At 43.5% G+C, this 16,044-nt stretch overlaps 1 protein-coding gene across 3 annotated transcripts in view; it reads right to left on the bottom strand.

The window, feature by feature from the left end:
• The window catches only part of LOC144685522 (early estrogen-induced gene 1 protein-like), a 110,046-nt gene that overhangs the window by 14,602 nt on the left and 79,400 nt on the right, over window positions 1-16,044 (bottom strand). For all 3 annotated transcript variants that reach the window (XM_078550112.1, XM_078550111.1, XM_078550113.1), the window contains 3 exons: window positions 12,242-12,358; window positions 10,556-10,602; window positions 807-958 (listed from right to left, as the gene is read on the bottom strand). In XM_078550112.1, coding sequence (XP_078406238.1) covers window positions 807-958; window positions 10,556-10,602; window positions 12,242-12,358 — 316 coding nt within the window. The remainder of the gene's footprint in view (window positions 1-806; window positions 959-10,555; window positions 10,603-12,241; window positions 12,359-16,044) is intronic.

Raw genomic sequence — 16,044 nt, 5'->3', positions numbered from 1 at the left:
ACCACCATTTGGAAGTTCCCCTCCAAGTCACTCAACATCCTGACTTGGAAATATATCGCCGTTCCTTCACTGTTGCTGGGTCAAAATCCTGGAACTCCCTTTCTAACAGCACTGTGGATGTACCTACACCACATGGACTGCAGTGGTTCAAGGCAGCAGCTCACCACCACCTTCTCAAGGGCAACTAGGGATGGGCAATAAATGCTGACTGAGCCAGCGAAGCCCACATCCCATGATTTAAAAAAAGGTCAAATGACCAAAAGTTTGGTCAAAGAGGCAGTTTTTAAGGTGTGTCTTAGGAAAAGAGACAGAGCCAGAGAGGTTAAGGAGGGAATTCCAGAACTTAGAGCTTAGGCAGCTGAAAGCATGGTCACCAATGGTGGAGCAATGAATTAGAGGGAGGAAGATCATAGAGGGTTGTGGGTTGGATGAGATTACAGAGATAGGGAGGGGGAAGGCCATGGAGGGATTTGAAAACAAGGATGATAATTTTAAAATCAATACATTGCTTGACCAGGGGCCAATGTAGGGCAGCAAGCACAGGGATGATGGGGGAATGGGAGTTGGTGCGAGTTAAGACAGTGGCAGTAGAGTTTAGGACGACCTCAAGGTTATGGAGGGCAGAATGTGGGAGATCAGCTGGGAGGGTGTTGGAAGAGTCAAGTATAGAGGTAATGAAGGCATGAATGAGGGGTAAAATTAATTTAGTCAAAACCCATCATTTATTTATTGTGTTAAGAAGTTGAGACTACCCAGGTCATACATACAGAGAAACCCGTCTTTCACACAACTGGAATATCTTTTACCTGAACTGAGTGGAGGCCGAGGTTTTGGCTGCCTCACTGAATGCAAGCCACCGGAGGCAACATTTTTGCCTGTAGTCCCATCCCCCTTACAGTCCAGCTGCAAGGAGCTATCTTGGCCTGGGATTGCGATAGACTTGGCGGTACATGCAGGCCTATGGAAATCAACACAAGAAATGAGCTGCAACACTTTTGAAATTCTTGCACTTTTGGCTGGAATATCTTGATGGCCAAATACCATTTTTACAGCTGGGCAGACGATATGGTAACCAAATTCTCTCTCTGGAACCTCAAGTTTCTAATCAGTTCAGATAGCATCTGGACTGGTAGGACAATGGGCTGCAGATTAACAACATTATCTCTTCATCTGAAACCTTATTCTAATCCCAAAAAGGTCAATAAAGCTACCATCTCTCTTATCAGCAGCAACATATCCAAAGGAAATCCCCAATCACTCAGCCGAGTGGAAACGAGAGATAAGCCGGTCATTTGAGAACTATTTGCAGCACAGAACAACAGCAAGTGCTGCTACAAAATAGTTGTTGCAAACAAGTTCATTTCATGAATATTGTGAAAAGTTTCCATAGAGATAAAAATGCTTTAAATAAATGCAAATATTTATTTTATTTCTTGTTCCATATTTGATGCCTGGTCTGTTTTGAGTTAGCTGCTGTTCTCAGCTTAGGCAGTGAGGTGGCATAAACACTGGATACAAATGTCCTTGGCCAGAGGAGGCAGAAGTCAGGCCGACTGCTATTCAGTAAAGTACCTTGGTGTATTTGGGCTTAGTTGCAAACAAACACCCACAGGCACACAGCTTGCCGACACCTCAGGCTTACAAAGAGAATGGCCACTTCTGTGAGGCACTGGAGGCTGTTGGCACCTGTGGAACTGGCACCCCATTTGACAAAGCCTTCAGGAGGAGGGGAAAGGGAAAAAAAACCCAGTAAATTCCTATAATTCTCAGAATAAGTTCACAGTTAAGAAAAGTTCACACCTTAAACCACCTACAAAAATGGTTTGTATCAGACCAACATTCTTTACTTCATCACTGTGAACACTGGTATGCAGAAACGTTAAATAAATACAGGCGCCAGATGCTCTAAGAAATCACGTACAATAATACTCCGAGGGGGCTGGGGGCGGGGAAAGAGGACTCAATCACAGCTCTAATCTGTGCTATCCCTATCCTGGGACTGTTCCATGCTCCCGATGCCAAGCAGTCAGTAGGCATTGCATTTCAGGTGGCTACTCATCTTCAGTAAAATGTTAAAAGAAATCCTTTACAGACTGTGGAGAGACTCAAGTTCAGCTTCCTTATTTGGAGATTTACGACAGTAGGCCTCAAATTAAAATTTGTGGACACAATTGCAAAGCAAATGTACACCCTACCAAAGAGAACCTGCTTTTCTTTTTCCAAAATTCTTTCTTCTAAAATTCAAACGTTTTTTCTGCATTTTAATCATTAAAGGAGGAAAAACCCTAGAATTGTTTTAAAATGTAGCTGGGTGCTGAAATGGGAGGAAAACGTAGCTTTACTTGTCTGTGGAACGATGAGCCAAATAACTTTTATTGTTCATTTATGGGGGCGTGAGTACCACGACAAGGCAGCATTTATTGCCCACCCCTAATTGTCCTCAAGACAACTAAGTGGCTTAGTGGCAATTTCAAAGGACAATTGAGTCAGCCACACTGCTGTGGGCCTGGAATCACATGTAGGGCAGACCAGCTTAAGGACAGATCTCCTTCCCTAAAAAAGGATATTAGTAAACGAGGTGGGTTTTACAACAAAACAGTAGTTTCATGGTCACCATGACTGATATTTGGTTTTTTTTCCATTCCCGACTTACTTACTCACTGAAATTTAAATTCTGTCAGCTGTGACATGGGATGTGAACTCATGTCTCCAGATCATTAACCCAGGCCCCTGGATTACTGTCCAGTACTGTAATCACCATGCTACTGTACCTACTGTACCATGAAAATTAGCTTTCCTTATCTGTGTCAAATGATGAAGATTACAAGATATTCATAGAATCACGGAGTTGTTATAGAAGAGGTGGTGGGCATTTGGCCCACTGTATCTGTGCCAGCTCTCTGGAAGATTAACTCAGAGTTCCACTCCTTTGCCTTTTCCCCCATAGCCTTGCAATTTTTTTCTCTTCAGATAATTAGCCAGTTCTCTTTTGAAGGTCTTGATTGAACCTGCCTCCACCACACTCACACAGGGCATTCCAGGTCCTGATCACAAGCTGCGTAGTAGTTTTTCCTCATGTTGCCACTGCTTCTTTTGCCAATCACCTTAAATCAGTGTTCTCTGGTTCTCAACCCTTCTGCCAACGGGAGCAGTTTTTCCCCTTCTGCTCTGTCCAGGTCCCTCATGATTTTGAACACCACCATCAAATCTTGGGTGTTGAACACTGCACTGATACCCACAGGCACCAGAGGGCAGCGTACGCTCACACTCCCAAAATGCTGGAACAATGAAACAAAAATGGAGATTTTCTAACTGGCAAAGATTGCCCGGTGACTGCAATGGAAACACTTATAGCAAATTAACCTCAACATTGGTTCTGAATGCACTGTGGAGCTAATAAAATTTAAAGGCATTCATTGTGCAATGAGCAACGTTTGTCAGAGGACCATGAGCACATAGAGGAAAGCTGCTTGTTGTAAAGGCTGCCTTTGAGAGAGATTTGTTGTGTTAGTATTTTGTTATGGCTGTGTGCAAATACTGCTGATTTGGATCAATCGTTAGTGTGATCCTAACTGCTGTCAGCCTGGTCTAAGTGGTGGCACTCAGCCCCCCCAAAGTCAGATTAAAGCCCCACTTCAAGGACTTGAGCACACAACCTGTGTGTGACTTGAAATCAGGTGCTGCCGAGCCACACTTAAGGTACCCCACACAAACAAGTTCAAAGTGGACTAAAAAGATCCTGGAAGTCAAGGCTTAATTGAGGAGATATTTACAGACCAGAAAAAAGTACAGCAAGAGATGGAGATTGCTGTTTAGTGACAATTGCAGGAGATGTGTGGATTTCAGGTAAATCCAGACGTGGATTAGGCTGGCGTGGACTCAAACAGTCTGCGGTCAACCACTGTTACAGGATATACATAATAATAGCCACATAGGCAGGCTGTCATGCCCAAATAAGGGTATCAATGTTTTTAGGAAAGAAGAAATACCAAGGTCTGTAATTTAGCAACTCTTTCTCCCCAGTTTCAGTTTTCACTTCTCCTGAAGGTAGTTATCAATAGGGTACAGAGTTCCATGGAGGTGGTAGTAACAACCCCCACTACTCACTCAAAATATTTGCCCAAAAAGTGTTTTTTTCATGCTGAAGCCTGCATTGGCCATCCATGGCCCTGCCCTTATCCACAGCTATACACATAAAGCATCTGAGCCAGGATTTTCCTCTCTGCATAGTTAGTACTATACACTGCTAATAAACAGAAAACCTAAACATTTTGACTGTGTACAAAATTATATTGCTTGATGGGACAAGAAAATAAATTGAGGTTACGCAAGATGCCAGGAGGCACCCTCGCCATCTGCTGCCCTGTTTAGATTGACACTTTCAACATTTAAAAAAAAACATTTTAAATGTTTAAACAAATCCACACATCTCCTGCTTCCATTTTGAAGCTTCCTTTAGGGTAGGACATGAGCACAACTTTCAAATGTCCCACAATAGCTGTCCTTTCAAGAAAGGTCATTCTTTCTATGGTTGCAAAGTACCACTAGAGTATGCTTTTGTGGTTTCTTCAATCTTTTGCAACACTGCACTGACTTTTCAGATGGTTGCACAATAGATTTGCTTCAGTTTGTCACACAGATTGGAAAGAATAATCTTCAGTCATCCTTTGGCAATGCAGCCTTGGCATAGTTTTGCATTACGCCTGGTGCTGTAAAACTTGTGACTGTTGCCACAGTTACTTCTTCAACAAAGAACAATTGTTTTAGTTTTGACCGTTCACATTCAAAGCTCAATAATTCTGTGAATCATAAATATTGGGCCACTGCACTCATCCTCACATGAACTCCCAACCTCAAACTTAACGTCTGAGGAACTGAGGTGCTTCCAGAGTACTTTTAGACAAAGGATGGGGCGGGTGGAAGAGGAAGGAAGACATCAAGGATGTGTCAACCTATTATAAGCCTCTTGCAACCGGTGAGACTGATGTCCATGCAACTCAGATCTCCTTCCTGTGTGCTCTCAGTCAGGGAATAGTGGGTGACAAACAGAGTTCCAATAAATGGAGCAGAAATGGCATAAGAAAAAGGTAGACACTCCCCAGTGATTCAGGAGGGTGACTCTGCTGTTTAATGTAACACTGTACTAAACATAACAGAACCATCCTAGGTTTCCATCTGTGCTGGGTCAACAAGTATCAGCCAGGGGCAAGAGGGATGGCCTCCAAACTCACTGCCCAACCCAGCAGGAAGAGTGGCTATTTAAGGCACAATCTCATTTGCCAGTGGAATTGGATACCAACAAAAGGCATGAATTTCACGAGAGGGAGCAAGCTGTGACATTGATATTTTAAGTGGTTGACAACTAATAGATTTTGGTGACTGGCAAGGTGTAAATTATAATGTCCTCTGTTTCTTTACAACCAAAGTAGAATTCGAATGTGGATCACTAAAATAGTCAGAGGGGAACAGTCCAGGGAGAAACGGTATATAACTGGAACCTACCAAAAGAGAAAAGAAAATGGGAAAATTGTGAGGTGTGGAGAATCAGTTCTTCACAATTTCCATTAACTGAATGGATTGTTTTAATCAGCACAAAGTTACTTTTCCCAAATACCCCTGTGAGCAAACCAATGAGCATGTGCATGGTGCAGCACTAAGCACGTATGATCCAGTTCAGTTGGTCTAGCTCTACAGCATTTCACTGATATCACTATGCCAACAAGACAAATACTGAAGTGTATTTTTAGTATTTAGTTCACTATCTGGACAATTGATGTACATACATGTTTGAAAAATGTCACCCGACACCACTGGTTGGATGTCAACCAGCTATTGTTCAATTTATTGAGTGAGCATTTAACGAGAGAGTGGTGCCAGAGGTTAATCCATCACAGTGCAGCAGTAATAGATTCTTTGACTCTTGGCAAACTTTTGTTGGCAAAACCCTACCAGGAAACATTTCCCATCGCATTTGACTGCTTTTTCTCTCCAGAATCTGTGCGTGGAATCATTCTTTACACATTTTAAAAAACATATTGGTGGTGAAACGAAGTTTAGTCATCAAAAAGAGACATAATACTTGAAGGAGTTATATAGCAAAGAATGTGAATCAATACAAAACTATAGTTATGAAACTTTTGAAGGGTCCTGCGGGAGGTCAACTTTACACTCTCATCAGAGAGAGCAACTTGTTTCATTCATTTGTGGAATGTGGGCACTGGTGTCAAGGCCAGCATTTATTGCCCATCCCTAATTGTCCTTGAGAAGGTGGTGGTGAGTTGCCTTCTTGGCAACAGAGTGGCCTGCTAGGCCATTTCAGAGAGCAGTTAAGCATCAACCACATTATTGAAACATAAGTTATCTTTGCCATGTCATCAGCTTAATGCTTCAATAATATCCAGTCGAGAGGGGGATGTTTGCCAAGGTTAATAGCTCAGGAGATGGAGATTAAAGCTTATTCTTTAAAAGTCAAGATTCATGACATTGTAGGATGTCTACACTTGGTATTTAGAATAACTAATGTGCAGCTTCATGGAATTCGCTGGTTATTTTTGGAAAGCAACTAATCCACACAAGGTTTCCCAGGTAGGAAGAGAATTTAAAACATGGTCCTGTAGATTGCAAAGCATTTTGCATTCTGAAAGGAGCACCGTTTCAGAATCTCTCTGCCCACACAATGCAGCCCCCAGAAGAATGGGCTACTCCAGGAGTTAATCTACTGCAGACACACAATAACCCTTGAAGAGCCAGATTTCATGTCATCCCAATCTGCCACTTCAGACAGCAACAGACCTGAGACTTTTAAATCCAATTCTCAACCATACGAGCCGGCTACTAAAATCAATGCAGATTAGCCCTCTTACTATCATTTTACTTTTACAGATTTTACAAAAAAATTTCCCCTCTGCCATTTTTACTAGAATAAGCAACTGCTCCGTTTAACAACTGATAAACAGGTCTAAGCTCTGCAGTCCTGCCACATCCAGTTGTGAATGGTGGACAATTAAACAACTCATTGGAGCAGGAGGCTCCACAAATATCCCCATTCTCAATGATGGAGGAGCCCAGCACATCAGTGCAAAAGATACAGTTGAAGCACTTGCTACAATCTTCGGCCAGAGTACATGATCCATCTCAGCCTCCTCCAGAGGTCCCCAGCATCACAGGTGCCAGTCTTCAGCCAACTCGATTCACTCCACGTGATATCAAGGAACGGCTGAAGGCACTGGATACTGCAAAGGCTATGGGCCCTGACAATATTCCAGCAACAGCACTGAAGACTTGTGCTTCAGAATTTGCTGCATCCTTCGCCAAGCTGCTCCAGTACAGCTATAACACTGGCATCTACCTGGCTATGTGGAAAATTGCCCAGGTATGTCCGGTCCACAAAAAGCAGGACACGTCCAACCCGGCCAATTACCGCCCCATCAGTCTACTCTCCATCATCAGTAAAGTAATGGAAGGGGTCATCAGCAGTGCTATCAAGTGGCACTTGCTTAGCAACAACCTGCTCATTGACACCCAGTTTGGGTTCCGCCAGGCCCACTCAGCTCCTGACCTCGTTACAGCCTTGGGGCAGAATTTTCTGCCTGTCGGGCCCGACCCAACCTCTGGCGGGAGGGGAGACAATCCTCGCCAGAGAAGCAGGCCCCGCCGTCATTTTACGTGGGCAGGCCAATTAAGCGCTATGTGCTTCTTGTGCTGGGGGGGGGGGGGGGGGGGGGGGGGGCGCGCGGCGGATGGGGGGTTCCCCAAAAGGAGTGCACTCTTTCGCACATGCGCACGAAACAGTGCACATCTCCCTGAGGCTAAGTGCTGCCTCAGGGAGATCACTTACGCTTTTAAAAATAGAAGGAAAAAAATTCCCTAACCTGTCCCCCTCATGTGACAATGTCACATGAGATGGGTCATGTTCATAATTAACATAATAACTTTATTAAAAATTTTAAAACCCTGCATGAAACCTCATCCCGCCTGTGGATGAGGTTTCATGTTTTATCTGTTTGCTGCCGGGGCAACCTTAAGGTTGGACGGGCAGGTCCTTTACCTGTATAATTGATCCTGTCAATGGCCTCAATTGGCCACTGACAGGTCGGTGGGCCCACAACTGATTTTGCTGCGGGCCCGCCTTCCTGAAAATTTAAATGGACCAGGATGACGTCGGGGGTTCCGCCCAATGTCATCCTGCGTCATTTCACGCACCGGCGAGCGGGCCCCGCCCCTGCAAAATTCTGCCCTTGGTTCAAACAGGGACAAAAGAGCTGAACTCCTGAGGTGACTGCCCTTGACATCAAGGCCGCATTTGACTGTGTGGCATCAAGGGGCCCTAGCAAAACCGGAGTCAATGGGAATTAAGGGGCGAACTCTCACTGGTTGGAGTCATACCTAGCACAAAGGAAGATGGTTGTGGTTGTTGGAGGTCAGTCATCTCAGCTCCAGAACATCACTGCAGGAATTCCTCAGGGTAGTGTCCTCGGCCCAATCATCTTCAGCTGCTTCATCAATGACCTTCCTTCTATCATAAGGTCAGGAGGGGGGATGTTCGCTGATGATTGCACAATGTTCAGCACCATTCGCGACGACTCAGATACTGAAGCAGTCCATGTCCAAATTCAGCAAGACCTGGACAATGTCCAGGCTTGGGCTGACAAGTGGCAAGTAACATTCATGCCACACAGGTGTCAGGCAATGACCATCAACAAGAGAGGATCTAGGCATTACCCCTTGATGTTCAATGGCATTACCATCACTGAATCCCCCACTATCAACATCCTGGGGACTACCATTGACCAGAAACTGAACTGCACTAGCCATTTAAATACTGTGGCTACGAGAGCAGGTCAGAGGCTAGGGATCCTGCGACGAGTAACCCACCTCCTGACTCCCAAAAGCCTGTCCACCATGTACAAGGCATAAGTCAGGAGTGTGATGGGATACTCCCCACTTGCCTGGATGATTGCAGTTCCCACAACACTCCAGGTCAAAGCAGCCCATTTGATTGGCACCACATCCACAAACATTCACTCCCTCCACCAATGACACACAGTAGCAGCAATGATTACCATCTACAAGATGCACTTCAGGAATTCACCAAGGTTCCTTAGACAGCACCTTCCAAACCCACGACCACTATCATCTAGAAGGACAAGGGCAGCAGATAGCTGGGAACACCACCACCTGGAAGTTCCCCTCTAAGGCGCTCAACATCCTTCCTGACCTTGGAAATATATCGTCGTTCCTTCACTGTCGCTGGGTCAAAATCCTGGAACCCCCTCCCTAACAGCACGGTGGGTGTACCTACACCACACAGGCTGCAGCAATTCAAAAAGGCAGCTCACCAACACCTTCTCAAGAGCAATTAGGGATGGGCAATAAACGCTGGCCCAGCCAGCGAAGCCCACATCCCATGAATGAATAAAAAAAACTGTTACCTTTTAATGTATGGAGGGTCAAAATCCAACCTGGTACGAAATAAAGTTTAATATGGAATCCAGAGGAAACAGGCATTCCATTTCTAGAAAATACCTAACACGGAAAGGTTTCATACTGGATAAAACAGTTACTTTACAGTTTCAATTGCTCAGCGACTGACACAAATTGGATCCATCCAAAACACATTTTATGATACTTGGATGAGCTACCGCCATCAGGTACACTTTCATTGCTTTGCCCTAACAACAAAACAGTCTTTAGCAGTTTTAAGCACTTAAATAAAATAATTTTAAAACCTTTAGTACCATTTTATTGCCTCCTCACAATTAACAGCTTACACAACACCACCAGATGCTGACACATTTGTGCTATTTTATCACTTCAGTTTTTTATTGTTTGGAGGGGAGTGGGCAGGGAATGAGATATACTGCCAGACTAAATTATTCATTCAGAATCATTCACAAGACATGATTGGGCATTTGTTTGAGCCTTTGTGCTTAAGGAGGCAAGAAAACACCCCTTTGAAAGAGTCCTTCCACTATTAAATTGCATTATTAATATTTTTTTTAAAAAAAAGTGTATTAGAGGGCTGATGCTCAAAGTTCCTATTTTCAATCTACACTTCCATGCTACACTGGAAATGGAAAGGAGTAAATGTTTCTTTGCCACGTTCTGCATCTGGCTTTTCCAGCATCCAGACAGGGACAGGAGGTGCCAGGCAGCTTCCCACTGAGCTCCCAGCACGTCCGGTTTCATCTGACTGAATCAGACTGCTGACAAACTTGGTGTCAATATCTGACCACCGAGATGGTGGTAAACAAAAACCGAAGAAATGGATGCTTGGAATCGGATCTTCATGGAGCATTTACTCTGCTGGCAATCCAGCACCGACATCCAAGAAACACTTAAACTAGCCAAAACCTCAAAATAAAAGTTTGAGATAGAGCAATCCGTTACTTTTTAAAACAAGAAAATAAAAGTATAAGGGAGCATAACTGTCTTTAAACCACATCAGCATCTAGAGAAACACAAGTCAGGCTGTTTTTATTATCTGCATGAGTTCAGCTGTAACTGTACTGAATTCATACACAAAAGCTAGTGTAATCGTCACTGAAACACTTACGTTTTGAAACATGGGTCTCCTGACAACAGTTGCATGCCTATGGTGACCTGAGAAGAGAAAAAAGGCTTTGTCAGAAACTGGATAAGATTTCTATTAAAAGGTCTATTACTGCTTTTAAAGCAGCTGTGAGAATGCGAGGGAAATAGTTTTTGAACAAAATTGAATCACTAATAGGCAGCGATTTCATCCAGGGATCAGAGAACCTCAAACCAAAAAGGTCAGAATTCATCTAAACTCCAAACATATGATCACAACCCTGTAATTACTTCAAACTCTTCCCCCCTCCCCACCATTATTTTGATAATACCTCTGCAAGTTTGAAAGCACATTGTTTATATGCTGCTGGTGGAGATCTGTAGTTGACTACAGTGTAGTAGCTTTGCACTACACAGTCCACATGACAAATCATGTCTTTTTTTTAAAAAAAGTGCTACAAGAATAGGTGGTGCTTCAGAAAAGCATTAGTACAATCCTTAGCTTTCAAACAAAATGAAGCAACTTCTTGAGAATTAAAGCAATGATTGACATCTATCAAGTGAATGCTAGGTTTTAGGCTAGTTACCTATAAAACACAGACCTGTATTTATAAACCTATAAAAGAAAGACCTGCCTTTCACAGCCAAAAAGATACTTATTTCTGAACAGCATTGATGTTGTGTAGGCAAATACACAGCAAGCAATCACCGGATCCCACTAGCAATTAAATAAATGATAAGAAATCTGTCAAAATCTGAAAAAGCAACAGAAAATGCTGGAAATACTCAGCAGGTCAAGTCACAGCTGAGGATAGAGAAACAGGGTTATATTCTAGCTTGGTTACCTTTGCCAGAACTGATGAAAAGTCGTCAACCTGAAAAGTTGGGCGGAATTTTCCTGGACCTGCGGGGGTGGGCTTCAAGGCGGGACTGGGGGGAATCTGAGAGAAATACGTGTCAGGCCAGCATAGGCAGAGGCTTCTGCCCGACAGTCAATCTGCATAATTAAATGTCCATTTGCGGGCCAATTGCGCACATTGCTGGCGGGCGGACCTGGGGTGGGGGGGGGGGGCTCACAAGGACTTCTGTTTTAGCATGTCCACAGGGATGGCCACTGTTTATTTAATTGAATTTTAAGCTGTCAGAGGGTGCCTCAAGATGGAGGAGGCCTTGAATTCCCCACCCTGACAGTGGCAGCACCCACCTCTAGTGATGGGATGCAGCCCTTCCAAGGCTGCAAGCCCTCTGATTGGGTCTGCAGCCTCAGGTACTCACCCGCCATTCTTACTTGGGCAGCAGGCCCAGAGGTAGCCTCTTAATTAGCCACCTCCAGGAATATCTCATAGACAGGCACCCTGACAATCAAAGCAGGGCCAGAACCTGGATATGATCCTGATTCATGCTCATATTCCAAGAGATGATGATTCCACCCATTAACTATTTCTCTCTCTTCAGATGCTGCCACACTTCCTGTGTATTTCCAGTATTCTCTGCTTTATTAATGAAATCAGGGACCTGTTTTTGCTGATTGAAGGAAGAGCATTGGTTACACCCCAGAAGAATTCTCCTACTCTTTGAATAATTCGCAGGATGTTAAAAAGAATTTTAAACGTCCACTCGAGGAAGCAGATAGGCCATAGTTTAACATCTCATTTAAAAAAAAAATTTTTAAACCTCAGAATCTTCTCTACCCCCCCGCCCCCAACAATACCTTAAGGATAGAGTTGTCCTGACGAGTATTCTTTGTGTCATAACCCTCCAATAAACAGCAGCGTGCAGTGGAGCCTGAACCTGCAAACTCCGCTAGGTTGAGGTCAGCGAACCCAAGCTGGGAAGCGGGGAAAAAACAAGTTTTAAAATAGGTAAATTACCAGAGAACGTCTGGCCAGTGCCCTTGGAAAACCAGGACAACAAAGCCTAATTAAATTCAATCCGACGTGTCCTCTTTTACTTTCACAAAAATAAATAACTCAAGGAGAAACACACCATACACAAACACACAATCTTCTTATCCAGAAGTTCACACTAGCAAACAAATTTACAGGTCTATTATTATTTTAGATGAATTAGATCTGAAGAATTAAATTGGAACTGAACTTCATATTCTGCAACTCCCCACCACAACTCTCAATAAAAGAAAAGTGCATCAGCAGAGAAATCACACTGGACAGATATCTGCACAATCACGCATGGCTTTCCCAGAGAGTACAGGGAAACAACGCTTATGTGGCAGTGGTTAAAAACCAATAAAGTAAACTGAACATGCAGAACTGGCGAAGCATGACGACAGAGAAAGATGAGCTATAATGACTTCCAGCAGTTAAAACTCGTAAACCAAACAACACAGTTGTACTTTGGTAAACATTTTAAACTGTATGCTTTAAAGCGACACTCTTCAGTTTTCTTGGAAAACTTCACTACCAACCAAGCTGGAAGTACTCTGCACTGGACCACAAACAGTTTCGAACTGTCAGGAGCAAAGGTGAAAAATTCGACTTCCAGAAACTGCAGGCATTCAGCTCAAATGGGAACAAGAAAATGGAGGGGGAGGGGGAGGAGGGGCAAGAGGAGAAACTGACAGAAGCTTCAAAAGAAAGCCATGTTTCCAGCTGAGTGCTGTCAGTTTCCACATGAATGCTGATGACAGCCAGCTCTCTCACCACCATCTCTCTCAACCCTTCCACTGTGCCGAGATTCTTGGCTGACATTCAGTCCTCGAATGTGACGTTACCTCCCAAATTCATACCCATCTTTCCTGAATCTGTCCAATCAGGTTTCAGTCCCAGCCACAGAACCAAATGGGCTCTCAAAGGCACAAATGACATCCTATGCGGCTATCACAAAGGTAAACTATCCCCGCCTCGTCTTTTTCAACTTGCCTGCAGCCATCACAAGTTGACTACACCATCCTCCACCAGCCTGGGGGGCTGTTCTCATGTGGTTCCATTCTTATCTAAATGTAGGCAGAGTATCACTTGCAATTGGCTTCTCTTCCTGCTCCTGCACCGTTACCTCTGGTATTCCCCAAGAGTCTCTCCTTGGCCCCCTATTTCTCATCTACATGCTGCACCTTGTTAGATTCATCTGAAGGTACAATGTTAGTTTCCACATGTATGCTGACTTCACCCAGCTCTACTTTACTACCACCTCTCCATGGCGCCACTGTTGCTAAATTATCAGACTGCTTATCTGATATCCATTCTGGATGATCAGAAATTTCCTCCGTATTGGGGTGGACAAAGCCATTGTTTTGTTTCCCTCCAAACTCCGTTCCTAGTTATCGATTCCATCCCTCTTTCTGGCAACAGTCTGAGACTAAACCAGACTGTTCGCAATCTTGGTATCATATTTGACCCCAAGATGAGCTTCTGATCACATCTTAGCGCCAGCACTAAGACTGTCCATTCCCAGCTCCATAACACAACCAGACTTTGTCTGTTTCAACTGCAGGTTAGCTTAGATATTTATTCATACCTTTGTTACCTCTGGACTTGACCATTCCAACACACTCCTGTCTGGTTTCCCACATTCTACACTCCTGACTCCTCCTGGGGGTCATCCAAACTTTGCTGCCCATGTCTTAACTAGCACCTACTTCTAATCACCTGTCACCTGTGCTCATTAACCTTCAATGGTGGGAGCCAAGTAATATCTTCATTTTTAAATTCTTGTCATTTTCAAATCTCTGTAGCCTTGCCCCTCCCTACCTTTGCAATCTCCTCCAGTCCCACAAGCCGAGTTTTGGTGCTCATCTAATTTAGGACTCTTGAGCATCCCTGATTTTAAATGCTCCACTGCTGGTGGCTGAGCTTTCAGTTGCCTAGGTCCGAAACTCTGGAATTCCCTCCCTATAACTCTCCGTCTCTCCACCTCTTTCCTCAAGACATTCCTCAAAACATTGATCTGGTCATCTGCTCGAATATATAATGTGGCTCGGTCAAAATTTGTTTGATTAAACACTCCTGTGCAGTACCTGGGGATGTTAAAAGGCGCTATGCAAATGCAAGTAGTTTGTTTTTGGTAGGATAATGACTGACGACACTCACAGGCATATACATTGCATCAGCACAATTTGTCCTACTGCATAATTCTGCCACAGCTTCATTTAAATCAAAATTAAGATTCATTATAATGCTTGCATATATGCCAACAAATTGTGACATGCAAGTTTTATGGCTATGGAACCACTCCAACAGTTATTAAAGTCCCCTCCATAAAAATGCAAGGATACACCAAATTCATCCAAGTGGATTTGAGTGCCGCCTATATGAAAAGGTGTTGGTGAAAAGACACCAACATATTTTTAAAAACTAAATGCGGTTTCACAAAATAATTTGAAAATCTGAATATAATAAATGTTAAAAGAGAGGGCGAAAAGAAAGACAAAAGTGAAGGTGACCTCTCTCATGGGCTTAGCTGGCTAAAGCAGTGAGTGGCTCAGTGAGTGGCTGGTGCCTTGAGTTAAAGTACATCAGCTAGATTTTTCGATAGAGAAGAACAATTGTTGTCTTAAAGAAGTTCAAGCTGTAGGTTATGCAGTCAAGAAGCATTCATGGTTTTAGGATGGAGAAAACTTCATACAGTATACCTATAAACACCATTATTAAATTGATCTACACAGTGCTGAATAACAAACATCTAAGTAAGTCAAAGCAAGTCATTTTGAGCTAACAATCCTTTAGAGGCTAACTATCTATTGTCTGATCATTCTTCACCTCCTCCTCACCAACACTGCCCCAACCCCACAATCACAAACTAAAATCATTATAGAAAAGTCACACAAGTTGTCCAGATTGTTAGCATCTTAGTAAGGTTCTTACTCCCCCACCCCCACACACCCCCGCCCACCAACCCCCACCCAAAACCCTGGACCCCAACCAGTACCCTCTGCTGTCCACTGTGAGAAGTAGCAAATATCCACAGTAATAGTGATGAGAAATATTAACAGCAAAACTTAAAAACTAATACACTTTACTTAGAAGGGAAAGTTGACATTTGCAAAGTTATAAGAGCAGCTCCAGATTCAGAGGTCTTGATGTTCAAACCATCCAAAGTCAAGTGTTTTCCTCGATATAAACAGGTTCCTCTAATACAAGGGGAGATGATGGCATAGTGGTAATGTTACTGGACTAGTAATCCAGAGGCCCAGGCTAATGCTCTGGGTACACAGGTTCAAATCCCACTGGCAGCTGGTGGAATTTAAATTCAATTAATTAATAAATTTGTTGGTGACCATGAAGCGTGATTCACTCTGCCATCCTTGAGCCCAGTGAGCCACTCAAGGGCATTTAGGGATGGACAACAAATGCTGGCCTTGCCAACAACGCTAACATCCCATGAAAGAATAGAGAGAATAAAATATATACTTGAATATTAATACAGCAAGGTAAAAGAATTGTGATCATAGGTCCTAATGACTGTGATACGCAAGGAACTCTTTGGTCTGCATTGCATCTACAGATACCATATTATCGTAAGTAATACACTTTTTTTTAAGTATCCACAGAGGAGATC

Source organism: Cetorhinus maximus, chromosome 10 (assembly GCF_964194155.1).
Source record: "Cetorhinus maximus chromosome 10, sCetMax3.hap1.1, whole genome shotgun sequence".
Classification (NCBI taxonomy): domain Eukaryota; kingdom Metazoa; phylum Chordata; class Chondrichthyes; order Lamniformes; family Cetorhinidae; genus Cetorhinus; species Cetorhinus maximus.
Note: the sequence above shows the minus strand (reverse complement) of the source record. Positions and strands in the feature narration are given on the sequence as shown.